General features: G+C 38.7%; 1 protein-coding gene across 1 annotated transcript in view; it reads right to left on the reverse strand.

The window, feature by feature from the left end:
* Positions 1-27088, reverse strand: part of robo1 (roundabout, axon guidance receptor, homolog 1 (Drosophila)) — a 240165-nt gene that overhangs the window by 201584 nt on the left and 11493 nt on the right. The window contains 1 exon segment of the mRNA XM_022192120.2: positions 16231-16355. Within this exon segment, the coding sequence (XP_022047812.2) occupies positions 16231-16318 (88 nt within the window). The 5' untranslated portion in view covers positions 16319-16355.

The following is a 27088-nucleotide window of genomic DNA, read 5'->3' on the forward strand; positions in this document are numbered from 1 at the left end:
AAACATAGCACAGAATGTATTTTAACTCAAACCTGATGATTTTCTCAATAAAACTAAGTAGTTTGGTGCAAAACCACCATAAGAATTGTCTGTTAAATTGTAGAGGGAGCTTTTAATTATATTTTGTGCTTGTAGCGGTTAAAGTCCTAAAGTAATCTGCCTGTTATCTAAGAATTTCCAGTTGATAAGTGTTTGACAAAATTAATCTGGGCTTATTCTACTTTGCAGAGATCACACGCAATTAGAAGAAATAGTCAATTTGAATTTTTGGAGGAAAAATAACTAGTGATTAATCCATAAAATGAATGACAGACAACAAAAAAATGTCATTATCAGAAGCCTCAAGGCCTTCAAATGTCGAATGTGGACATTTGTTTCTTTTTCTAACTTCAAAATTTCTGCTCTTCTATTATTAAATGGTACATATTGGCTTATTGATCCTATTAGAAGGTGGAAGTGCCAATATTTTAACTGAAGTTAAGACAGCATCTGAAACAGGTGCACCAGAAGATGTCATCTTGTAAAATGCTGCTTATTAGTGAGTCATTTCCTTTAATAAAGGCCTGACAACCTAAAACTATTGGAGAAGCGCTGTTTATGAAATAGAGCTACATCCAGTTTGTGAGTTTAAAGCTTCTTTTTAGGCTCCACATTCTCTCCACACATCTGACCTCCTGCTGTAGAAGCACAAAGCACAAACGGACTGTCCCTGACTCCTCAGTACTATCCACAGAAAAAGTCCCTTTAATGTCACAAAAGAAACTGACTTGCACACTGTGATATAAATTAATTGAATATACCAAAACACATATTTCTTTCTTTTTAAGTCTTCACCTTCATTTTACAAAACACAAAGCATCTCAGCCGCAGCAATTTGGTTTTTGAAGTCAAATAAGTAAAACATGAAAAATTGAATGATAAACTCTTTACATTTAAAGACGCTGTACAAAGAGGCAGGCAGTCCATTGTCTTTTGCTAAACATAAGCACATAATTTACATACTCAGTTCTGGCTTTGGGGGGAAACGTCTCAAGTTTCCACCATATGATGCACAAGGAAGTTATGTGGAAACAATGTGCTTCCAAGTATGGATTTTTTTTTTTTTACTTGCATTCTGGTAGCTCATTAAAGATATATTTTTAAAAAACTGGGAGTTGACTGCAACAAAGAACTTTTACGGAGCTCAGTAAAGAAGAAAACTACCCGGAGCTTTGGTTATACAAGGGGATAAAAACAAAACATCGGTCACTGCCAGGTTTTTTGCTTGTGTGCACCATAATGTATTTGAAGAATGTAAACTTTTTTCTTTTAATTCCCCATGTTGCTTGTGTTTCTTCGAGGTTCAGTTCAGCATGAGTGGATTCCAGTTTTGTCTCCGGTGTTTAAGTCTGTGTGAACTGGATGGCAGAATAATGCTCTCAAACATGCATCTGTCCAAGTTGTGGAAACGTAATTCTAATTAAAAAATATTACTGGATGTTTATCTGTCATTATACTGACATTGTATATTGAATGATGACCTTTCTGCAAAAAAAACATGATTAAAATCAGTCTGATCATTTCTATTACTCTTAGGAACTGAGGAAGGTTTCTACAGGTGGATCCAACTCCCTGCAGTTTTCACTTACAAAGAACCATAAAAAAAAAAAAAAACGAATCCAAGAACCCTTCTTTCTCTTCTTCCTCATCGATTGTCCACATGTCTGCGCCTGAGTCTCATGGCAGCAGAAGTCAAAGTGATGGAGACAAAAGGCGGTTCGAGTATTAATTCAGCGCTCACGTCTTCTTTCAGGATCTTTTCACATGCAAAACACCGGGTCTGCGCATTGGGCCGAAAGGGATGCTGACAATTACAGCCTCACATTGAGCCACCGTTGGAGACTCACTCTTCAAGCTGATTGACAAATGAAAGAGCTGAAATAGCTTCCATTTAAAATGGCCACTTGCCAGAATAGGGGGATCATCTCCAATATCTTGTCTCAAATGGGAAAGGGAAAATATGAGCGTGCATGGGAAATTGGGCTCCCAATTCAGTATTTTACAAAGGCCATTTAGGCTTCATGCACAGAATACCCAGTGGTACTGCAGAGGCTTTAAAGCTCAAATTCAATGGAACATCAAGATAGAGGAGAGACTTTCGGGGAGGGGGGATTTGTATCCAACTGTTCTTTCCCCTCGATCTGAAAACTTTTCATACTCTACTAAGTAATTCATTCTCCTGCAACAAGGGGTGTGTACCGGCTCACAAAAGTACACCGACTAGCCAAAGCTGCCTTGTCCATAAAGGGAAGATAAAATAAAAAAAAAAGCTTAAAAATCTCTGTGTGCTTTTCTACAGAGATTTTCATTTTCCTGCTAAGCACGTAGACGCATAGATTTCCACTCATGGATGTTGCTCACTTTGTCTGCAAGTCCTTTACTTTACCCAACCTTCACAGCTGAATCCAAATCAACAGTTTGTGGTGACGGATGCCTGTTGAGCGTCTCATTACATGTGAAACAAGGATGGCACGGCTCCCATGTGGTGAGAATTGACGATGTTCTCTTGCTTGGGTTAAATGCGCAACATTTTACTGCCCTTCAAAACTTCAACTTTAAATTCAGATATAACGAAGTAAAAGTCACCAAACCCACAGGAATATAACAACAAAGCAGAGCGGTGTTTGTTTTAGGAAAAGGCATAGTGGAGGCAGTGCTAATGTTACAGTTTAAGCTATACCTCAATTAATGGAGTAAAAGAACCAGACAAATGAAATACAACAAAAAAAAGACAAGGTGTTTTTTTTATTATTATTATTAAAGATTAGGGATCAGTTATTGCTGTTTGGGCTTGTCTGCTGGAGATTACTTTTGCCCTCAGGATGTGCAGCCTGAAGAGCACCCCCCTGCAAACTAGAGGCAATAATGTCTCCACACTGACTTAAAATCAATTATCTTTGGGGGAAAAACTTGTAAAATAACTAGAACTACATATTGACATGCATGAACAAAAGCGAATTTTAAAAAAAAGGCACACAGCAAGAAGGGATCAGTCTGACTGTTGCGTGCATGGGATGCAGTTAGCGAGAGCAGACGTAACACAGGTATATAAATAACAAGCACTTGTGTCTGAGAGCACTAACAGCTGCAGGGGAGTGCTGCGCGCTGCTGCAGGAGCACAAACAGGTTCTTTAATGGAGAGAGGGATGTGAGGAGAAATTCATTTGTGAGAGGACACTCTCCCGCAGCCCCACAGCACAAACCCAACGAGAGGGATGCTGTGGCTCGGAGGACGGGGGTTGTTGGTGGTGTTGGTGGTAGTGGTGGTGGATGTTTGAGTGTGTGAGGGGCAGATCGAGGAGTGGGGTGAAAAGATGCAGAGGTGCCTGTGTTATGTCTCGATGGAAATCAATAAACTCTGTTGCATGCACGGCACATCATATCACACATGCATGCTGCCGTACACACTCTCACAGCGAATGATGGAAAATGTATGAAGGAGCCGCATGTGGAAAAATGAGCAACTGAACTGGTATTGTACCATCTGTTGCTATGCTACACTGTACTGGATTTAAAAGTAATATAGGAGCCTGATGTAGGATAGGCAGCAATATATTATTGTGCTTTTTCATTGTCATGTTTAAATGCCTCCAAAGGAATGTTGATGACTAAAATCCTTATTAAAACCACCAGCTGAGTCACATTGTATGAATATTCAAGAGGATAACATCTTACTGCCTCTTGAAGGACGCTCTAGATTATATTAACAAATTCTTTAAACAAAGTTTCCTAACTTTTAGTTAGAATGCCTATGAGGTTATAGATCAGGGGTGTCGAACTCCGTTCCTGGAGGGCCACTATCCTGCATGTTTTAGATGTTCCCCTCTTCCAACACACCTGATTCAAATGATCAGGCTCGTTATCAGGCTTCTGCTGAGCTTGATGATAAGCTGATCATTTGAATCAGGTGTGTTGGAAGAGGGAAACATCTAAAACATGCAGGATAGTGGCCCTCCAGGAACTGAGTTTGACACCCCTGTTATAGATGCATGTGTAGGTGGTAACGATAACTAAATTGGTCAGCAGATTTTAGGATGACATTACAGCTTCAGCAATTTTTGTTTTTCCTGCTTAAATTACTGGCAATGACTTAGACTTACTTGGCAAAGCCTCTGATGTCAAAGTTTCCTTTGCTTTCCCTCCACTTAGGAGTGGCGTTTTGTCTTTTGATCCCTCAGAGAAAGTGACCTAAAACTCACCTTCCCCTTGGACAAACTTTGTTACAGATCCACCCTTAAATGTGAGTGGAGGTTCGAGGTGGAGTCATGCTGCTTACATGAGAAGCTATAGCCGAAGGTGTGAAATAAAGAAACGGCACACAGAAGCTAAGGACATCAAATTTCAAGCCCAAGAGCAAAATATGTGAGGGGAAAAAAACAAAACAAAAAAAAGCTGTGTTGCCTGTGCACAAAGGCACCTCCTACACACACAGACACACACCTCCTTGACAAAAAGAGAAAAGACCAGAATAAAAAGGAGGAGGATACTAATAAAACAAATGCCCAAATCTCCTGGAACAGATTTTTCATCATTAAATGATGGCCTGAGGGTAGAGGGAGCGTGATGAGGAAACACTGGCTGGTGCTCTGCTCTGTAATTAAATGGTGGCCGGATGGAGTGAGAGGCAGAGAGATGATAAGCACTGGGCTCTGTGCCCCAGGACAGAAGAAAAGTGTCAGATGCTTCCAACAATATGGTTATCTGTGACCAAAGTTGCCTTTTTTGTGAAAACAAAGATGGCAGACATACTGCTACTGTTATGATAGGATCACTGCCGGCTCTCAATCAGACATGCAAAAAGTAAAGAATGCATTTAAATAAAAAACACATTATTAAACAACACAGGAAAAGAGATCACAAAAACAAACTCACGGATACCCCTATATCTCTCATCCACTTTCAGAACATCTGTTCCATCCTCAATAATACAAATGCAGTGACTCAGTTCAGTTTATAGATCAATACACATCTCTGACTGTATATTACATGGATATTGTGTTTCTTAGGTGGCTGGCATGACCAAGATCAGCATTGTGTATTTAAGTACTTGTAAGGACTGTTTTATTGAATTTTCTTGTATTATATTAGTGCATTTGTGAATATAAACGTACTCAGCCATGTGTACTTCCTGGGATATGGGAAAAGAGAACATGTGGAATCAGATATTCTCTAAGCATTTTATTTCAGTTCATTTAAATTCAGCTCAACTTATATGGCACCGATTCACTATGTAAATAATCTAAGGGTGCTTTGCATAGTCAGGTGAAGACTTTACAGTATTATATTATAGAATGAAACCCAACAAATCCTATTTTTTCTGAGCAAACTCTTTTTTGCACCCATAGACCATGTTGGCACTGAGCCAAGAAGGTATAATCTCAAAATGTATTCTTACTTCAAACTGTCTCCTGAGTTCTAAAAGGAATCCATGAGTTTGAGTAAGTTGAGATAAACAGGAACAAGACAGAGTGTACTGCGATATATGTGTGGTTCAGTGAAGCTGCACTTTGGCACAGCAGTACTTTGAGCTACAAATGTTAATGTCAACAAACTAAAATTCTCACAATGATAATATTAACCTACCAAGTGTAATGTTTTCTATACATATTATCTTTTCAGGGTGTTTTCATGCTAACATTTGCTAATTACCAAAATTACGAAGAATACAGCTGAGGCAAATGGGATACTAAACTGAAAGTTTTGCACAGCACTAAGGCTAAAGTTAAGTAATTACCCTACAGGGAAGCAGGCATGTGTACACTAAATATGATGGTCATCTATCCAAACAAAAGTAGTCAAATAGTAAAGAACTTAAACCCATAGAGAAAAAACTGAAAAAATTGTAATAACCAAAGTTCTCACATGCAGTGTTATAACTTCAGTTATTGTTGTTGTTCACAGAATCCAACCCAGATTAGTGTAAAGGTTTCCAAAGACCTAAGGCTTTCAATGTAGGACAGTAGGTCTGAAGAATCTGAGGAAAAATATGTATTTGCTATTTTCTGAGAGATAATTCCATTTGATTGGCCATAAAATAGTTTTTTTGAAGTGAAACTTCAGTTCAGTATTTTCTGTGCAGCTTAAAACATGCGATGGTGCGACAGGCCCCACTAACAACAAACGAGAGTTTAAATTCTGGGTCAGACACATTGCACAAACCTTATCGTAAATTGCTAGATGATGGATGATTGCATTGTTTCAGCCAGTGATTTTGATAAACAATCAATTAACTGTTCATCCCCCTCTATGGGAGTACTTCAAATTCTCATAGAACAAAATGGTGGTTTGCACACTGCAATGTTTCAATGACATACCACAGCAGCACAGTACAAGAGAGCCTGAGAAGAAAACATGCACTATTCAGTGTTGAGGCACTTTACATCTATTTGCGTCCTCTCGCTCACACATACCGTGCTTTAATACAGCCTATTCTCAATGAAGCTGTTCTCATTTGCATATTTCCCTGTTTCTGTTGTCAGACAATGGCACAAGTGTGAAACAGAGACTGAAGATGCTCATTAACACTACATGATAACTAACAGTCACTTCCAAGCTGCTGATGTGCACTGCTTAAATCCTGATTTTGTATCTACAGCATTGTCTGACAAACTCACTACATATGAGTCAATGACAGCGGCTGTGAGTCCGGCTGTTAAAAAAATAAAATAAAGCTAGTAAGCAAAGAACAATTACACAATAAGAGGAGAAGGATTTTAGCTGGTCTGTGCTTGTGGAATATCCATCGCGGTCATGCAGCCGTTTATTTAATGGACAGACTTCACTATTTAAGACTTTGTTTTGGAGTTGCACGACTGATTTAAATATCAAGCCATCTTTTTTTAATGTTTTTAATGTTGGAGTCGCTAGTTCACACCTACATAGAACATTGAAGTTTGCACTTCAATATACAAACTTTGATTTATATTTTGTACTGTACTGCATCATACAGCTTGTCACAATAAAACGATCATAACTGAAGGGGCCATTTTCCTTTATTAGAGGAAAATTAATTGTTAGTATCACAGTCTACATCCCATTTTGTGGTGTTGGAACAGGTTAAACAATGAACATTCTTATGAAGTGTAACAATGAAAAAACTGAGTAGAGAAAAGAAGTTAAAACGAAAATATTGCACTGACAGACAAGTGCAATAACCATAAAACCATAATTTAAGCTGACAAGACAGACTGGTTTACTTTGAGAAATCACTGTGGACAGAGATCAGAGAAAAGGCTTAGTGCTGGTTTCTTTGACAAAGCTTTTTAATATGTCTTAACGGAATGAATGGTGTCACTAAATTGTATCGTTCAGTAAAAAAAAAAAAAAAAACATTTGGTCGCAAGAATTTCATTATATAAAATGCCAAGCCTTCAATCCTTTCCCTTCTTCAATAACACCGCAGTCTCCCTTGAGAAAGAAGAGTAAAACACAGTGTTGAAATGAGGATTTTTCACCTAAATAAAATTACTGGGCATTTTGTAAAGTGCTGTATAAAGCAATCAGGAATCTCTCTTGAAAGTTGGCAAAGAGAGAAACAGGCTGAGTTTTAATGTCTGGGTATTTTATTTAGACTTTTTCATTGGTAAAAAGCTTTTCCTGCCCTTTGCCAAGCAAAGATTGTTGTATCGCTGCCAGTCAGGTTTTGAATTCTCTCGATGGGGACTGAAGATGAGTACAGTCATCCCTGAAAAATGGCTGTGACTCCACAGAGTCATGCAACGGATGCTAAAGCAGACGGTTTCATTTTTCTGGCTTTAGCTTCAAATTAAATCAGACATCAGAAACGACCTTCAGATATCAGCAAAGCCAATATGCTGACTAGGATGCATCTGAGAAAAAGGCCAGTGATCAAGATTTATGGAGTGAGGCTACACTGTGTGTCAAGAGTGATACGTGTCTCATCAACGGTGAAATGAAATGTCAAATTAGTTTGTGTGTGTGGGAATCGTGTGTGTGCTTCAGCACATCTACACAAAAGCTCTAATGGCTGTTTGTACATAAGATCTAAAGACAAAGGGACAAAAAAACTGCAGTCAAATAAGACCCAGAGTGAGGGACTGAAAGGGAAGTATGAGTGTCAAATAGGGTGCTTATAGTGCAGAACACTAATAAGGAGAGCGTCAGCAGGACAGCGGCAGCAGATCCATTCTCCTCCGGGCTCCATCTTGGCAGTACCTGTTATAAACTTCCTCTGCCGTCTTGCACAATTGGTTCTGTAATTTAAAAAGGTCAGCATGGCTCCTGTGTAATTCAATAGTCTCATGGTGCTGTATTAACCACATATTTAATCACCCTCGGGGTGGTGTGCAAGCTGAATACTGAATGTAAAGGGAAGACGTGGGACCCACAGTACAACAGGGCCTGGCTCTGCCACCTCACACATATGACTCACAGTATGTAGTGAGGTACTTCATCCAGTAAAATGCCTTGTGTGTCCCAAAGAAAGGACACTTTATATTATTTTTTAAAATAACACATTCAAATAAATATACTAAAGTAATATTGGATGGTTTGTGGAAAAGAGTTTGTTTTAAGTGGCTTGCACAATGGAAGAGTAATTGAATTTGTCCAAGTTGCACTGTGACTATGACAGATGCAATATCTTGTGTTATCGAAAGAATCATTTTAAAGGACAGGCACACCAATAGTATAAAGAAAATGTGATATTCTATGATGAGACACAGAGCCATAACTACTGAATGTTTCCTTCGGTTTATTTCTCAACATGCTATAAAAGACAAAATCTTTTTTTTAATTAAAAGCATAGACTCAATTCAGAGAAAAAAAACTACACGAAATCTAAAGTTAAACTGCACATAAAACACACTAGAATGTCTTCTTCCAACTTGGAAAATATAAGGCACCTGTAGCACTGAGGCTGGCAGAGCATTGCGGGAAATTAATGATACTTCACCCAACACAACCAAGTGAATTACAGTGAGCAGAGAACCACTGGACTCTGCCTTCAGATGGGAGACTCACAGATGTGCTCCAATACATTGTACATATGATACTTGGCAAGAATGCGGCATAATAGTAAAAAGTGAAGAAATAATACAATATTTGTTTGTAAAATAAACAGCAGCTTTTAAGACCAAAGATGCTCACTAAATCTATGGAAATAGATACAAGATAAAACCATAGCAGCTGGGGTTGAATCTGGACAAATGAATAAGACAATGTACCTTACAGTGTTCTTCTGACTGTAAGGTACATTTTCATATTCAAACTCCAAAACTATAATCTTAATCAGTAAAAGTTGGGAAGTTGTTCAATGAAAAATAAGTAAATAGCTGGAAAAACTACTTTTGTGACACTGAACTCATAGTTAATACGAACAATGGTCTCACTGCATCAGTTGTTTTCTTACACACCAAAACAATTTCATAAAGGCCAGCTCTGAGGTTACTAATCCTTCAATACTCTGGACAGACAAGAACATTATTATTGACTGATTGCACAAAACACAGAATGTTATGTACAATAGCAACTTTGTGTAAATCTGTATTCTCCATAACATCAGTCCATGAAAACTGCAGTGCAGTAAAGATTATGGCATGCCTACACAGGAGACATTTAAACTGCAGGGCATTCAAAAATATTTAGATATAACACCCTTAATGATGCCATCTGTACAACTCCCCTGAAAAGCAGATCATGTGATAAATTATTATTATCCACAATATCAGCACATCAGATCGCACATCACTGCTCAAAACATTCTTTTGTTTCAAGTCTGTTTTCTTTCATTTTGTGCACTAACTAGACAAATTGTGTATTAGTCTCTGAGCAAAGCCAAAGCATGGGTGACCTGCACACAAAATGCTAAATCCGTCCTTTGGACACAGTAGAGGACTGAAGCTACTGCTAACAATCTACTCATGCTTTGCCTGCAAAACAGTTAAGATGAGGCAAAATCAGACTCCTACACACCCCTGACATCACCAGCATTAACCATTCACAGTGATACAAATAGTACTACTACCTTCACTGGCAGTGAACACAGGCACTGGATGCAAATTATCAGCAGCAGTCTTACACAGCAAAAGCATATTTCCCAGTCTGGTATCCTATAGAGTGAGACAGTGTGCAAAGAATACAGGCACAGTACCCATCAATCCGAGGGGTTAAACAAACTCAAAGGACAAGAAATGGCTTTCCAAAAAGGAAACAGGGAGTCATTGCTTTGGGAACTGTCAGTATTTACTTTGAGGCAGAGAAATTAAAAGAGCCGTCAGTCATGAAAAATGCAAAGGAATAAAAATCAAAGTGATGCCTTGACATTTTTCTCTCATTGAAAGACAAGGGGAGTAAGACACATAGTCCTGATGGAATTCAGCTTTCCCGCATCAAGATATTCATGACATTTTCCCTACTATGCTGACACATGAGCAGAAACTACAATCCATGACTTAGATCTCACAGTGCTCTCCGGTTTGGGTGAATTGTCACTGACGCTGAACACCTTGCTTGAGGCACCAAATGCCTTACATATAAAAGAATGTCTATTTCCAAATCTTTGTTTCTAACATGAATACACTTACATATACGTCATTCGGCACCTGAAATCTTGTGGGTATCACGTTGGATCTCTTCAGCTATGAGTGATACAGATAAGAAAAGCCCCTGGTTATAACACCGATACCATCAGGGTGTTTAACGGAAGTGCCGAATCACTACAAGCTAATAAAACTCTTTCTACTACCAGTCAGAGATCATGCTCCAAGGTAGTGATGAAATGCATTTTTTGCAAGTGAGTGGTGCCTCACTCATGTACACACATCCTCAAACAAACACACACACACACATTTATATGATTGTCTTTGCCAGGACATTCATTGATATAATACCTTCCTGAGCCCAATGCAAAAACCTGAACCATCACAACTGAATGCCTGAATTGCCAGCCCACTTCGTAGAAAATAAAGGTCTGACTGCACTACATTATCATTCTACTATAGAAAAGAAAAAGAACATTTTTTTTTTGTCTTGTTTGTACTTCTTTAAACCAATCACAGTCATCTTGGATGGGGCTAAGTAAAGGGTATGGAAAATCCTGTGTCAAACTTGAAATAGTCAGAATGATAGGTTGCTGCTTGGAGGTTGTTGCTGGTTGAGAAGAAAAGCCATCTGAAATGAGACGCCAATAGCAGAGTTGTATCTACAACCTACACACGTGGACAAAATTGTTGGTACCCCTCAGTTAAAGAAGGAAAAACCCACAATTCTCACTGAAATCACTTGAAACTCACAAAAGTAGCAATAAATAAAAATGTATTGAAAATTAAATAATCAAAAACAGCCATTACTTTTGAATTGTTGATTAACATAATTATTTAAAAAAACAAACTAATGAAACAGGCCTGGAAAAAAATGATGGTACCTCTATAAAAGATTGAAAACTATTTGACCAGAGTGACATGATTAACTCAGGTGTGTCATTTAATTGACATCACAGGTGTTTCCAAACTCATAATCAGTCAGTCTGCCTATTTAAAGGGAGACAAGTAGTCACCCTGCTGTTTGATGAAAAGGTGTGTACCACACTGAACATGGACAACAGAAAGCGAAGGAGAGAATTGTCCCAGGACATCCGAAAAAAAAATTATAGACAAACATCTTAAAGGTAAAGGCTATAAGACCATCTCTAAACAGCTTGAAGTTCCTGTGACAACAGTGGCTCATATTATTCAGAAGTTCAAGACCCACGGGACAGTAGCCAACCTCCCTGGACGTGGCCGCAAGAGGAAAATTGATGACAAATTGAAGAGACGGATCGTTGGAATTGTATCCAAAGAGCCCAGAGCAACCTCCAAAGAAATTAAAGGTGAACTCCAAGGCCAAGGTACATCAGTGTCAGATCGCACCATTCGTCGTTGTTTGAGCCAAAGTGGACTTCATGGGAGACGACCAAGGAGGACACCACTGCTGAAAAAAACTCATAAAAAAGCCAGACTGGAATTTGCAAAAATGCATGTTGACAAGCCACAAAGCTTCTGGGAGAATGTCCTTTGGACAGATGAGACCAAACTGGAGCTTTTTGGTAAAGCACATCAACTCTATGTTCATAGACTCAAAAACCAAGCATACGAAGAAAAGAACACTGTCCCTACGGTGAAACATGGAGGAGGCTCAGTAATGTTTTGGGGCTGCTTTGCTACATCTGGCACAGGGTGTCTTGAAAGTGTGCAAGGTACGATGAAATCTGAAGACTATCAAGGCATTCTGGAGAGAAATGTGCTGCCTAGTGTCAGAAAGCTTGGTCTCAGTCGCAGGTCATGGGTCTTCCAACAGGACAACCATCCAAAACACACAGCCAAAAACACCCAAGAATGGCTGAGAGAAAAGCGTTGGACTATTCTAAAGTGGCCTTCTATGAGCCCAGATCTGAATCCCATTGAACATATGTGGAAGGAGCTGAAACATGCCATTTGGAGAAGACACCCATCAAACCTGAGACAACTGGAGCTGTTTGCTCATGAGGAGTGGGCCAAAATACCTGTTGACAGCTGCAGGACGCTCATTGACAAATACAGAAATCGTTTAATTGCAGTGATTGCCTCAAAAGGTTGTGCAACAAAATATTAAGTTATGGGTACCATTATTTTTGTCCAGCCCTATTTCATTAATTTGTTTTTTTAAATAATTATGTTAATCAACAATTCAAAAGTGATGGCTGATTTTGATTATTTAATTTTCAATAAATTTTTATTTATTGTTACTTTTGTGAGTTTCAAGTGATTTCAGTGAGAATTGTGGGTTTTTCCTTCTTTAACTGAGGGGTACCAACAATTTTGTCCACGTGTGTATATCTAGTGAGTCAGACCATTGAATGCCGAACTTGAATCATGAGACCACAACTTAACCCTCAAAAAAGTCTGGACCTCAATTTTGTCCCCATAGTAACATGACATCCCCATGGATTGATGTACAGTCAGCATAATGTCCCCACCGGTATATAAAAACAAACCCCCACACATACGCTATTAAAACTGAGTGGAGGGAGTCACATAACGCCCTCTGCCTGACAAGTAAATTGCTTCCAAGATAGTGTTTGCAAAAAAAAAAAAAACACACAGAAAGAAAGGTGGTGGTGGCATGAATGCAGTTAAAGAAAATGAATGAGAAGTGAAAGGTAATAGTAAGAAGCAGAGGAGCCAGAATAAGTAGGTAACAGAAACCAGCAAGTGTGAAATGTTCTCCTAAGCAGGAGCGCATGGACCTGTCGTCCAGTCGGATGACAACTGAGTGAAACAAGGGAGAAATCAACACTGCATAACTGAGATGACTGTCAGTTGCAGTGACAAAATATATAGTGTGGGAGCTTCCCTCATATCAGACAGGGACATTTCAATACCATGGCATATAAGGATATTTAAATTAGGGCTGTTTGGGGAAAATATCTATTGTGTAACCAATTTAAAATGTGATGATCACTACATTACATGACTTGCTATCAGAACATTAACTGCTTCACAATTACCTGCAAGGACAAGAACTTAATGACAAACTATTTCAAACATGTTGATTTCATTTTTTAAATGGCACTGGATGTAGAACAACTACTATCACCCAGATAGCAAACTATGGGTGAATCAATGTTGAATCTATATTGAGACCTAACGTCGAAATTATACAGAAATCGCAAGGTTGATAAAATGTTGAGTCAACGTTTGCTTACATAGATTACATGTTTGCAAACACAGATTCAACATTAATTAAACATTGACCTGTCAAACATTTTAATTAAACCAAAATACAATGTAGATTCAATGGTATCTTTTAAACACAAACTTCAATGTTGACAAAATGTTGTTGAATCAACGTTGATCCAACCATCAGTCTTCAACCGTAACCACAATTCAACCATCTTAACCCTAATTCAACATTGATTTAACATCTTTTGCTATCTGGGTAAAGTGTGATTTATGGTTGAAAAGCAAACGTTGACTCAACATTTTATCAACCTTGCGCTTTCTGTATAATTTCGACGTTAGGTCTCAACATAGATTCAACATTGATTCACCCATAGTTTGCTATCTGGGCAAGGATCAAAATGTACTGGACTGTTCACTACAAAATGACAAAAGCTAAGTGAGAAACTGCTTCCATCATCCTCTATTTCTTACAAAATAATTCCCTATTTCTTGACTGGAGATTATAGGATGATTTTGAATTCTTTGGTTGTCTTGTGAATTTCAGCTTTTTGACAGATACCACAGAGTGCTTTGATACAACCTTTCAGATTCAGGCCCTAACCTAACCACCAGGTCATATGAGGTCAGGGAGTGACCCTCAGAACAATGTAGTCCAGCATCTGAAGCACTAAAAACACAGAGCATTAAATAAGAATAAGTGACACAAAAGATTGTAACAAACAAGATGAGCTGGCCACCTTTAATAAATATCATCAAGAAACAGAGTGAATATATAGTCAAACTTTTATAGTATACCAGTAAAGTAGCTGGTTAAAACTGATGTAACAAATTCCACTCAGTTTGTTCAAGAAGATATCACATAATGGTAAAAGTTATGATGCACCAAAGGAAATTAGGTAAAATATATCTAATACTTTGTACAGCTAATGACTAAAAGTGAGTAATATGAACTCAGATTAGTATGGATGAACACAACTAACAATTTTCAGTGACTGGTGCATTGAATTGAGCAATAACTATGGTAACAATTAAAAATATTGTGGCAAGTGGTGATTCCTTCTTGATAGGAATCAGCAAGACAGCTTAGTTTTTCCCTTCACACAGAGAATTACACTGAACATACCTATCCGTACTAAGACAGGGACAGCTCAGCAACCCACTGCACTCACGGTGTCATAGCTTCACTAATATAACATGAAGGTAAATTAAACACAACATGAGCAACTACACTGTAAACATAATGGAACAATTTAGTGCAACATACCATATTTGACATTTTCTAACATCCATAAGCTTTGCTATGACATACCTCGAACTTTTCCAACACGCCTATTCAGGACGCTACAGCAGACGACTGAATCTATTCAACTATTATTATATGAGTAAGTAAACTGGTAGTATTTACTCACTGTTATACATTTCATTTAGCTGTCAAACAAAGAGCATCAATGTGTATGATATCACTTATGGAGCATCACCCAAAGCCAGACAAAAGCTCAAACCAGAGGATGAGGTGGCTAAGGTTGTAAATCAGTTTGATAAATACTGACAAAATTTGCTTCCACTTGTTTTTTCATTCACATTGTTATTATTATATGACTAATTAACCATTATTTCAAACACATGGACTACAAACATTATTGTTGTACACAGAAGACAACATTGATTTTGAGAAGTTGTTCTTGCAGTTGTTACTGTTAACAAATGGGTAGTTTAAGTATTGTAAAAGTAGTGTATACTCTTCATTTGCTGAGTAATATACTTAACTGAAATTAAAATTATTTGAATGTGTTGTATTTACTCTCACAAAACCTATCTTTAGTATAGTACAAAAACTCTTAATTTCCTTTTACATATATGCTCCACCTTTACAATAAAACTCAGAAAAAAGTGCTCAGAAAAGAAAAAAAACTGCATAACTTTAGCATATCTGAGTTATATATTATATGTTTTTATCTGTGTGAGATCAACTGGAGCCCAACACACAAGACAGAGGTGGCTGAGGTTGGAAATCAGTTTGATACATATCGACAAATCTTACATGATTGTTATTTGCTCGTTAAGCCACAGAGGTCTCACAGATTTTTTTTAAACCTTTTACACATGTCTAAACTGTATTCCATTCATTCAGTTCATTATTTCCTTATCTGAAGAGTCAGGAGTTTATCTCGGCATGCCTCTAGGACAGGTATCTTCTAGTAAATCTGGACTGGTTGTGCAATTAGGCTGAGCTTCACAGTTGCAAAGTTTTTCGCTTATTGTATAAAATCTCATCTAGAGAAATGCTTATGCAGTCTAAAAGCAAAATATCAGTTGTGTGCCAAGATAAATGTTGCAATCATTGTGTCTAATGACTTTAGGATTTATAGCTACAAGTAAATATTGAAGCCAGAACAACGGTGTCAAGCATACAATAGTCAGACAAACACATAGACTGACAGACACGGAGAAACAATGATGATGGCACCAAACCATGACATCTTTATCAATGATGAGAGGACATGCTAGTGCAGAGAAACATCATATGTCTTACCTGGGACTAAAGGAACCTCTTGGCCTGGAGCCAGTCTGAGCAGAACCATGATGAAAAGGGGCGTGGCCCCTGACCATGTGCCACACATTATGACGATCACTGTCCTGGCATCACTCGACGTCAACCTGGGGAAAGAGAAAAATAAAACCGTCAAATCCTCTTTTAAAACACCAGAGTAAAGGAGAAAATAAGTTGTTCAACAGCATGACCACAATACAAGCATCCCATTTCTAGGGCAATGTTCAAGGCACCAGTGGAAACAATGCACCCTTCATAACCAAATGATTCAAGATTCCCTGATGAGATCTTTCACATTGTAATCGTATGGTATTTGAATCTGCAATTTGTTATTCTAAAAGCTCAAAAAGACTAACTTTCTCTAATACGAAACTCTGACCCAGTATCTCTTTTTGTTCACACAAACACAACAAATGTCTCTGTGTCAAACTGATTTCAGACAAGGGAGACAAAAGCGTCAGAGTTCAGCGGTGTGTGCGAGACAATGCCGCTGTGCTGACATCACCTGCACATAGTGACAGGGACCGTCTGTAGCATGGAAATAAATTGGAGGATTCTCCGGATCAGCCATCTGTGGAACAACCTGTTCACCCTTGTTTGATTACATCCAGCAAGCCAGGTAGCCTCGGCTGCAGTGCCTCCTGGTCTTTCTCTGTATCTCTCTCTCTCCCTTTCAGACTTCCTTTCCTGCACTGCTACGCACTATGATTTTCTCTTTGCAGCCCTTTTTCCCAGGCATGACATACTCGTTGAATTGGATATGCTTCGACTAAAATATGATGGACTTGCTTTATCATAAATTCCAAGGCACCACAGGAGTGACTGAGTCTCTACAAGCCTTGCATCTTTTGAGATGATGAAGAGCATTAAACATCGCTTCTCCACAGTAAAAGGTGGAAGTATGCAATAGTGAAAAGGAAAAAAAATGCTCATTTTGCAATTCTTAGAAAGGTTTTTCACTCGAGACCACATTTTTTTCCTACTATTGTACTATATTCTCCTTCCAATCATGTGTTAAATGTCTCTTAATTCTACCAAACGTTCATGCCTTTTTAATTCATGCAACACCAAATAGATCAACCATTTGCCACCTATTACTGGAATCTCCATCTTTTTGAGTCATCCTTTCTTCCTGCTCCTCTCACTCTCAATTCTGTAATAGGTTTGTGGGAGAAAGAAGGCAAGGCATACCAATTTGCTCTTGTAGCTTCTTTTCCCTAATCTTATCTTTGGATACTCAATGGACACTCTTGCACCCCTTTATGTGCATTTCCTGGCTTCAGAATTAAAAGAGCCACTAAAAAGGCTTTCTATCAGATCTCAACCATGAGGAGCTCACTGGCGCAGTGTGTTACCATCACCTTATTCCTCCAGTGTCACAGCAGAGCCAAAGAATTATGTGTTAAATTTGCACAATTGCTCCATTTGCATTTGATGATGACAAGCGTGTCCCTAGCTAAATGTCTGATAAAGAAGTCCTCGTTGTTAGACTACAAGGTTCCAGCACATTCACTCCATCTGGCCATCTAAACCCATAGTTACACCAGAATCCTGGAGGAGTAGCGTACGGGGAACTCCCATTTTTCTTGATAATTGTGGCAGATAAACACTGCATCGTCCTCTTGCAGGCAATCTGATAAACACCCAATTACCAGTCAGGAGATGGTTGTGACAAGTGGGCACCAGGGGTCTTTGGTTTAGGAATGTGGGATACATGGCAGCTAGATGGCCTCTTTAACCCAAAAGTAAGTGAGGAGCTGCACTCGTAATTCAACTCATCGCAGTGTCCCATTTGATTAATGAATAGACAGATGAGAGATAAAGGAAGATTTATCTGAGCCCTACCTCCTGGAAACCGCAAACACGTATGTGAAGATGCATCACAGTCCAATCAATGACTATTCCTTTGTACTCATTATTAAGCCCGCTTCCATCAAAGGAAATGAGCATGTTTTACAAGACTTGTTTCAGTGGCTTCCTCTGCGTTCGCTACCAATTCAGTTGGAAAGGAATGAAAGGCCCTTATTGTCTCTCTTTATCTGACTCAATGACTGCTGAATGGATCTAGGCCAATTAATCAGGCAGTGACAAGAAGCATTGCTGCTGGCTCAGTGACCAACTCCCACAAAAGACAGGAACCATCAGCAGAAGAGTCACTGCCCACAAATTGATTTTCGAACGCCTACTAAACCAAGGTAATGTCATTCAAAAGCTGTGGTTCCTCATTGTGACACGTCCACATGACCCAAGCACCTAAACTCAACAGAAATCAGACCACTTCTTTAGTTTTGGAAATGACAGAAGTTTCCTGGTGGACTAAAGAAATAAAATACTTGCAGGCTTTATCCTTGAACCTGGCCAAGGCTCAGGTGAAAATGGTTAAATGGAGGATTTGCTGGTAACTTAAGGGGAAGCTAATTGGAGACCTTTGAGTGCAAGAATGAACTTCACATTACCTCTGACTGAGACCTCTACTCATCACAGCTTAATCTATTTTGCTTTCATCCTCTGCTTCTGAAGCACGCTGCACATTTTTTCCACAGACAACCCCAAAGTAAATCAGCTTGGGAAGCAAAAGCATTGGGAAACCGAAATTTGAACATGACAGCAAATACAACAAGTACAAACTCAAGACTGTAGAATACAATTTTACGAGTGGAAAAACAGATCCAACAAAGACGTCTCATTTTTGTCTGAGCCTCTTGCTGGTCATGTGTTGGCATTTGATTAATCCAACCATCCTCATATCAGCCAAAACTAGCACATATGAAATATCAGTAGCGTGAGTGAGTCAAATCAACTGAGAATTGTCCAATGTTAATGTATTTTTAATGTTAATGTATTTTTAGTTTATATTCTCACTTGTATTTCCTCCAACAGTGTTTCCTTGCTGAGCTGCAGCAGAGAGATGCATCCCAGTAGTCATAGGCAAGCTTGTTTTCAGAACACACCACCAACAAATAACCACCACCGGGACAAAGATACCTACGTGATATGGCTAACTGAGACTGCTGAATATGTGCTTCACTGAAGTACTTGGGAAGTCTTATTTGCATGCAACGAGGACAGTAGATACTGTCCTTTATTTCGAACAGTTTTTTTGTAGCTGTGTTAAATATAAACAGTGAGGTACATTTATAGAGCATCTAAGTGGCATTTGTGTATTTGGAATGACTTGAAAAAGTCCAAACCTAATATTTAACTTGCATCTGTGCATTATCTGCTATTCCACTCATCTTCTCATAACATCTTCTCATAACTCAACATAGTTGGAAACATCTGTAATAGTGTCATGTATGTAAGACTATTACAAAGAGTGATGTAATGCTCTTGGTTAGCTGTTTTTACTCTGCTTTGCTGAATATGATGCAAAACCTTCTTCAGTTCCTATATATACATTTTGTTTTTTTCCTACACTGCTAATACTCCCACGCCTACCCACAAGACAGTCAAGAGTATTGCACAATTTAAGTTCAGTACCAGGGGAAAAAAAGTTTAGACTACAGAGTTCACCATTAATGTATGCCTCCACAGATCTCTATAAGAGTCTTGTAAAACACATAGACCGTACTAAAGGGCATATGGATAACATAACCATTGACTGCAGTTCACTGCAATCTGCTTTGAATCAGTGAGACATAAAAATCAGCTTTAATACTTGTATAACTACTAACCAGGCCAAGTCTGAATTTATAAAACTGGTGCAATATGCTGCAATGAAGTGGTCAAACGTAACACATTAACATGTGTGTGGGATATCAAAGGAATTAAGGACAGTTAGTGTTGGTGCACATACACACCTGCAAATCTCATTAAGCGTGGTTTGTTGTGTTCTGCTATGTCAGCATCATGTTTTGATGAATAGTTCCTGTGCCTCTCAAGTTCTCGGTTCTCTGTGTCACCATGGCTACTCCTTCCTCATAAAAATGCCAACACTGGATTAAGCATCTCACATTGACATTATGCGCCTTCACTTCATTACAATAAAAGGATTAACCTGCCTGGGATCTGTAAAGTGATCTGTGGGGAGGGTGGACGACATGTGGCTGAACTGTCCTTCCCCCTTTGTGTAAATCACATCTCTTGTGCTCCTCCAAGTCCTGCTACTAATCATCCACACTCCTGCGGGGAACACAGTACAGACCGAGGCAACACTGAGGGACGAGAAACAAATCTGAAGCCATTAGGACGCCCTGTAGTTGACTTACATAATAGCATATGCTCCATCCATTCCACAGGGGAAGACAGTGCTTTACTGTCCCACTTTCTTTTCATTGCTACCATATGTCATGTAGCACAAGAATTGTTTTTAATGGTGGAAACTACATCAGACACTGATGTTTCTGTTCTTTTTTAGATGGAAGTTTATGTGCTGGTACAGATTAGAAAGAAAATTGTGTTAATTTAATGGGAGTAAAGGGTCTTTAATTCCAAAATTGGCAAACTGATGGAGATAAGAACAACCCAAATTAGAATGAATCAGAAGAGCTGAAAGCACTCCAGTGTGACTGTGGAGATGGGCCTGGTCACATGAGTCCTCCCCACAGTGATCCGTCTTCTCATGAATGTGATCTGTGATAAATTAAAAGCTGATTATTTCCTGGAGGGAGAAGCCAAGCGCTTGGCCCCCAGCCCCTTTGCTAGCGGTGATGGATTAGTTCATAGTCTGCACTATGGACCTGTCCCCACTGACTGCACAACCACGGACGCCACGGGCCTAAGTGCCTCCTATCAGGATGCCATCTCTGACAACTCTTAATTTATTTGAATAAATGCGTCACCATCTCTTTAAAAGGACAATTCTATTCTTCCAGGAGACAGATGGATGATTCTTTGATTTTTTTTCCAACTGGCATTACCATAAAAACATCCAACTCTATTTAGCACTGATGCACTGTATAGACATATTTTTAAAAGCTGGGCAAAGTGCTCTTCTCTGTAAACAATAACAAACATTTGTTTTATATTGTCAATAAAATAGGCCTTTATTAAATATAAACCTAACTATATTTCTTTTGAATGACTTGAGCTTATAAATGAGAAGACTTTGAAACTGAAACAAGCCGATACCTAGTAAGAAATTCTTCTGTAAGAAATGGTTTTATTGAAGTCAGAGAGCACTAGGGAGCTATAGGTTGTGTATGTGAGCTCAGGTGTACTGTCCGTGGGCTTCCACGTAGCTGGGGTTTTTACATTATGGGGCCATTCTCATGTGTCTGAACCATTTTCCCTGGGTCGGCATCATTTGGAGAGTCTACAGCGCAATTTGTCTGCAGTGATTGGGTCTGCTTGGTTGGGAACAAAGGCGGTCAGTCTGGCTATTGTGTCCTTTTGTGTCCCATATGTCAGAAGACTGCTACACAAACAATGCAGCAACTGCCAAGAGCACAACAGTCATTATCTGCTGTAGAATCGCTGTCATTATCCTGCTGCAATCATAACTCTAATTACAAAAGTTGCTTTGTAAGCAGGTAGATTATGCAATGTTAATTATGCGCCTACAATGCGGCAACCTTGTGTTAAAATGCCACTTGCTTTTGTCCCCTGCACAAAAGCAGCACACATCTTACCCTCTGTCATATGCAAAGCAACGCCAAATCCCCTGGTGGCTGGTTTACGCCCTTACGGTACAATTGCACACCTCTCGTCATTAATAATATCTCATTAATAACAGTCGTAATGAATCACCTCTTAACCAGATTATCTGACAGAAACCAATGTGTCTGTGAGTGTAGTTTTAATTGATGAAGCTCGTCCTCTAAACTGGTCGATCTCATTACTCAATCTCACCTACACTATCAGCCAGAGGAGGCCGAGCTGCAGGTGTTTCCATGAATTTAGTCTCACACACTTAGGTACCACTTCACTATTTTCTGCATATAGATACGTCATTGAACTCTATCTAATAAATGCACTTAGCTTCAAAATCTGTCACACTGCCATTTTAAAGACACAGAAACATACTAATGGAACAGAGGTTTTAAAATGTACGGATAAAACTGAGCTTGACATAGGGAGGCTACCAACCGTGTTCCATTATTCAATTCCATGCCAATGAACACAACTTATAATTCACTTAATAATTTTCATTTTACAATCCATTTAATGCCGAAATCTTCAACATACAAATTCATCAGGGGTGTTTAAATCTGTGTTGTGTTTCCATTTAATTACACAAAGAATTGCAGTGATAAAAGCTCAAAGATTTTATAAACAAAAGCTAGTCACAGGATGAGTTTCCAAAAGCACAACACAGCAGGTTTTTTGGCATTAATCATCATAAGGGTGCACTTTACCAACCCACTCTGGCAAATTAAATCCTCAGAATAATATCTCCATCATTGCTGTATTTCTGTGCTCTGACACGAGCATCTATCTGGCTTTGGAAAGCAGAGCAGCACAGCCTGCCAACTCGGAAAGACCAGAAACCATGGGGCAATAAAAAGTGACATCAGCAATGGGAAAGTTAATAGTGTGTTTCAGATGCACTTTCTGGAGGACAGGAGTACCAGAGGTTTCATTCACTGTAAGTGACAGCGGCTGGAAATCTTCTTCTGCCTCCCATATGCCCTTATGAATTTCAACCCGATCTGTGTAATAACTTATAAATGCGTGAGGCTCACAGAGGGGCTGACGTGACAGAGTTTAACGTCTGGGCATCCGCTACATTTACAGTCTGTGTACAGATCATAGTAACAGCTTGTTTTCCTTATTTATCTATTCAATGTGATGTTTGATTGCAGCCAGGCAGCAGTTCCCCAGTGCTGTGTGTTGTAAGATGTGTCACACTGGCGGTTGTGTAAGGTTGTTTCTGACTTCACGAGCCTATTTCTAACTTTGCCGAGCTCATTTCAGCACAGCTGTCAGAGAATGCCTCAAGCTGAATAAACAGAATATAGAACCACACAGAGACTGAAGACAACATGACTGCAGGCGTTTGTTTCAAATTGGGCCACAGGCACTTTTTCCTTTTATTTTTCCCCACTACATGTTCTCTTTCTCACTTGTAATCTGACATACTGCTTATTGCGCCTGTGGTGAATTATACTGAATCATTTATTTTTACAGTAAACCTGGTGTCATCAGAGCATGATGTAAGACAGCTAATTCTGCAAAGAGAATAAAACATTCATTATTCTATGATACAACACTGAATATAACATTAAAAAGCTGTTTTGCAACACCACTCTGGGCTTGTATTTATCATACCCTTAAGAATTACATTTAAGAATGCTCTACTGAGCCAACATTAAGCAAAAACAATAACTGAAATTGAATGACCCATTTATTAGTGACTTCTTGCAAAACGTAAGAGATGCAGTTCTTGAGTAGTTGCATAATCAATCTCTTGTGCTTAGCTGGAAGACACAATTATAGACAATACATTCACCCTCCATCAGCCCCATGGCTCATACATAAGACATTCCTACATTTAACCTCAATTTTTAAAAAATTATTGATTACAATTTCATTTATGTCAAATCTTGTGTCTCCATTGGGAAGTAACACTGAATTAATTAAAGTTAACACGTGTATCTTATAAACCCATACCAAAAGGGAAAAATGGAATGAAATGGAATTAAAAGAAAAACCAAGCTGGATTATGAATGGAATTTGGTTGTTGTCATATGAGGTATTTAATAGAAATTAAATAATAGAATTTTAATGCTATGTCGATAAGTAAGAATAATGAAGATGAAAGGAAGTGATTATAAACTAAATCCATTCCCAGAGCCTTCTGGAGTTTGCAGTAAGAAAAGTCTAGTTATGCATTACTGAATTTTTTGAGGTCAAAAGACATTTGATAAATAGCTTACTTTGAGCTTGGGAGTAAAAGTGAGTCATAAGTACAAAAGTGAACATTTAGAATTTCATTAAAAAGGGCCCTGTTCTCATAAACATCTTACTGGATGTCCGTCTCTCTGGAAATGGTCTAGTTTAAATCAAAAGTGTGAAATTGATACAGTTCTTCCTTTTCTTTGCAACATCCAAACCACTGACCCTGACAGTGGTAAGACTTTCATGCTCCACAAAACAGCAGAAAAAGATCAAACGAGTGATATGAGACATGAAAACTATACCCGGATAAACAGCAGCAGCTGCAACTATCACCACAGAGGAAGAAAGCGAGGGGAAAAAAAACAGGTAGATAATGAGAACACAGTGGGTTTGCACTGTCTTGTTGCTGACAGACAGGAGCAGTGGTCCTGAACGTGTACGTGGTTCAACAAGCCTCTGACATGGTGAGCCCTTCTCCTTGGGACTGTCAGCCTTCAGCAGAGCACATCATCTCTCCATGAGGATTTCATCACATTAGCCTAAGCCGGGTGCACAGATAGCGGCAGCAGCAGCTATAGAGTATGATCCACAGGCAGACACACAATCACCAATTAGAGCTATCACACACACTGTAATTAGCAAGACTGACTGATTTGAGCTTGTGTAAAATGTATTCATATTATCCAGATTACAAATAAGCACATTCATCTAATTAGCTCGCATAGCTCACAAGCTTAATTAAAGTTAATACATTATGATACCCGAAAATCCAGAGATTACAATGCTCCAAGGTTCTAGTTAATTAGAGCATTCACACATTGACAGGCAGAGATCCCAGTCTCCCTTTCCCTCAGCCAATTAAAACTGAGGGTCAAAGTGGACGAAAAAAACTTTTCTTTCTGCCGTTTGTGAGCTTTTGATACAAGCGTTTGGAAACGTGAATGCGCCTGCGGAAATGACTACACTCTTGTTCTTTTGCCAAAATATCTTTTTCCTCTTCCAAATCTTCCTGTCTGTTTGGCATGAAATGATACTACCAGCCAAATCAAATTGGCAATTACAGAGCCTGTCATCCAAAAAGCTCCACCTTGGTGTTTGTTTATAGAAAGCTTACAAAAAGGCCATTTTCTGATTCATCCCTCTGCAATTATCTTTACTGTGACAGGCATACAGAGAGAATACTGAGTCGAACATTCATTGACTTTCATGCTATGTAGAATTAGCTTTGCACTCACATGCTGCACAAAGCTGCGTTAACATAAAGTGCCTCATTACTGTATTGCACGGTTACCAGGCCAGCTTTGTTATTAATGGAAGGGTGTATCTGAAAGAAAACCACCAGCATTAATTTGTTGTCAGGGTCGGGGTATAAATCAGAAAGGGGCAGAATACAACCTCCTGAGATGCTGCCCTTGTTAACGTTCATCTTGTCCTCTTAAGTGCGGGTAACGCCCACACTCAACTAAAAACAGAGACCTACGCAAAAGCAGGCTTTCACACACATCGACATTTTCATAGTGTTTCAGAATTCGAGAGCACACGAGGACAGAGATGTCAAAAGAATTAAATGTTACTACATCTCTACCTCCATTAATAGGATGTCAAGAGAGAATTATAATCAGAGAAAAGATTGGCTTTCAAAATAGCAAAACTGGTAACATTAAAAAAAAGTTCACTTTTTTCCGTCAAAAAGTAACATACATAAGCGTAATTTTGGAAACCTGATAGGCCATTTGTCAAAAACGTGCCTAGTTTACTATCTTTTCAGATGTTTCTATTGTTAAGGCAATCATCAAAGTGTAATAAAATGTCCTTTGATTAATCAATAAAAGAATTTTAATTTCTCTGATTTGTTACACATTATTACTCGCGTATTCGATCTTTTTACTGACTACACCTGCAGCACACGTACATTGAACGATTGTGACAAAACAAGACGATGCACTTTAATAATGGGATTATTGTGTTTTCAGCTTCAGTGAAAGTCGAAGTTTTTCACAGAGTTTCAATAATATAGACAAGTTAACTTCTAAACAAACTCGATGTTTACTCTGAGGAATAAAGTCACTAAACAACTGACCTTGTCTGTTACAAAGCAATTATTTCCTGTATAGTAGTAATTTCATTAAAAAATGTCACCCAAGAGGGCCACTTCCGGATACAAAGGTCACATGCACCACATGTAAAAAATGCAAATAGATGGCCTCTCTGTGGTACATATGCACCACCTGCATGTTGCCCTCATGCCTGGTGTAGCCAGTTTCACTAACTGTAGTGGAAGCATATCGTTTCAGCAACTGCTTTGTGAACTGTCTGCATACATGTTAAACGTAGCCACAGTATAACAGACTTCAGTTCTGAAGTCTGATGTCTAAGTTTATCCATCACACAAAGCTGTTAAAGTCTTGACTATTTTCAGTAGGACAAATTTATTAGAAAAACTGTGAAATTAGGTTTAGTTTCGTCAAACTAAAATAATGCCTCTTAGCTCCTACTACACAACAAAAGCAGAATATGCACTTTCCTTTTAGAATTTAATGTATGACACCAGTACCATTGCTTTGCATCATCAGAAAACCAGAAATTAAAAGGGGTCAGTAGACAGATTTTGGTACTTTCGGCCAGACTCGGGCTAGCTGGATCCCTTTTGGAGAACGGGAGATTTACAGACGGCCCACATAGGCTTGAGTTCCTATTTTATGACTTAAGTACTGATACAGTGCTTCACTGATTTATTTTTATTTTCCATCGAAACAATGCACATAGATCAACATCACTGTAAATGTGCCAGAGTTAGCCAAGTGGAAAATTTTTAAACGTTGTCCCTTGGCCTGATACCAAGGTCAGAAAAGCAATCTGGATAACAGAAAACTCCAATGGAAACACTGCAAGCAGTTAAAACATCAAGCGTATCATGTTGCAATGTCTTTTTAAAACTATACTAGGATATAAATATAATAATAATAATAATAATATAATATATAATTCTGGAAAACATAAGGCAGTGAATACATACGCCACAATGCAATGCTGCCTACAATTATTGCTATTTATTGAAGAA

The sequence above is a fragment of the Acanthochromis polyacanthus genome, chromosome 13 (genome assembly GCF_021347895.1).
Source record: "Acanthochromis polyacanthus isolate Apoly-LR-REF ecotype Palm Island chromosome 13, KAUST_Apoly_ChrSc, whole genome shotgun sequence".
In the NCBI taxonomy this organism is placed as follows: domain Eukaryota; kingdom Metazoa; phylum Chordata; class Actinopteri; family Pomacentridae; genus Acanthochromis; species Acanthochromis polyacanthus.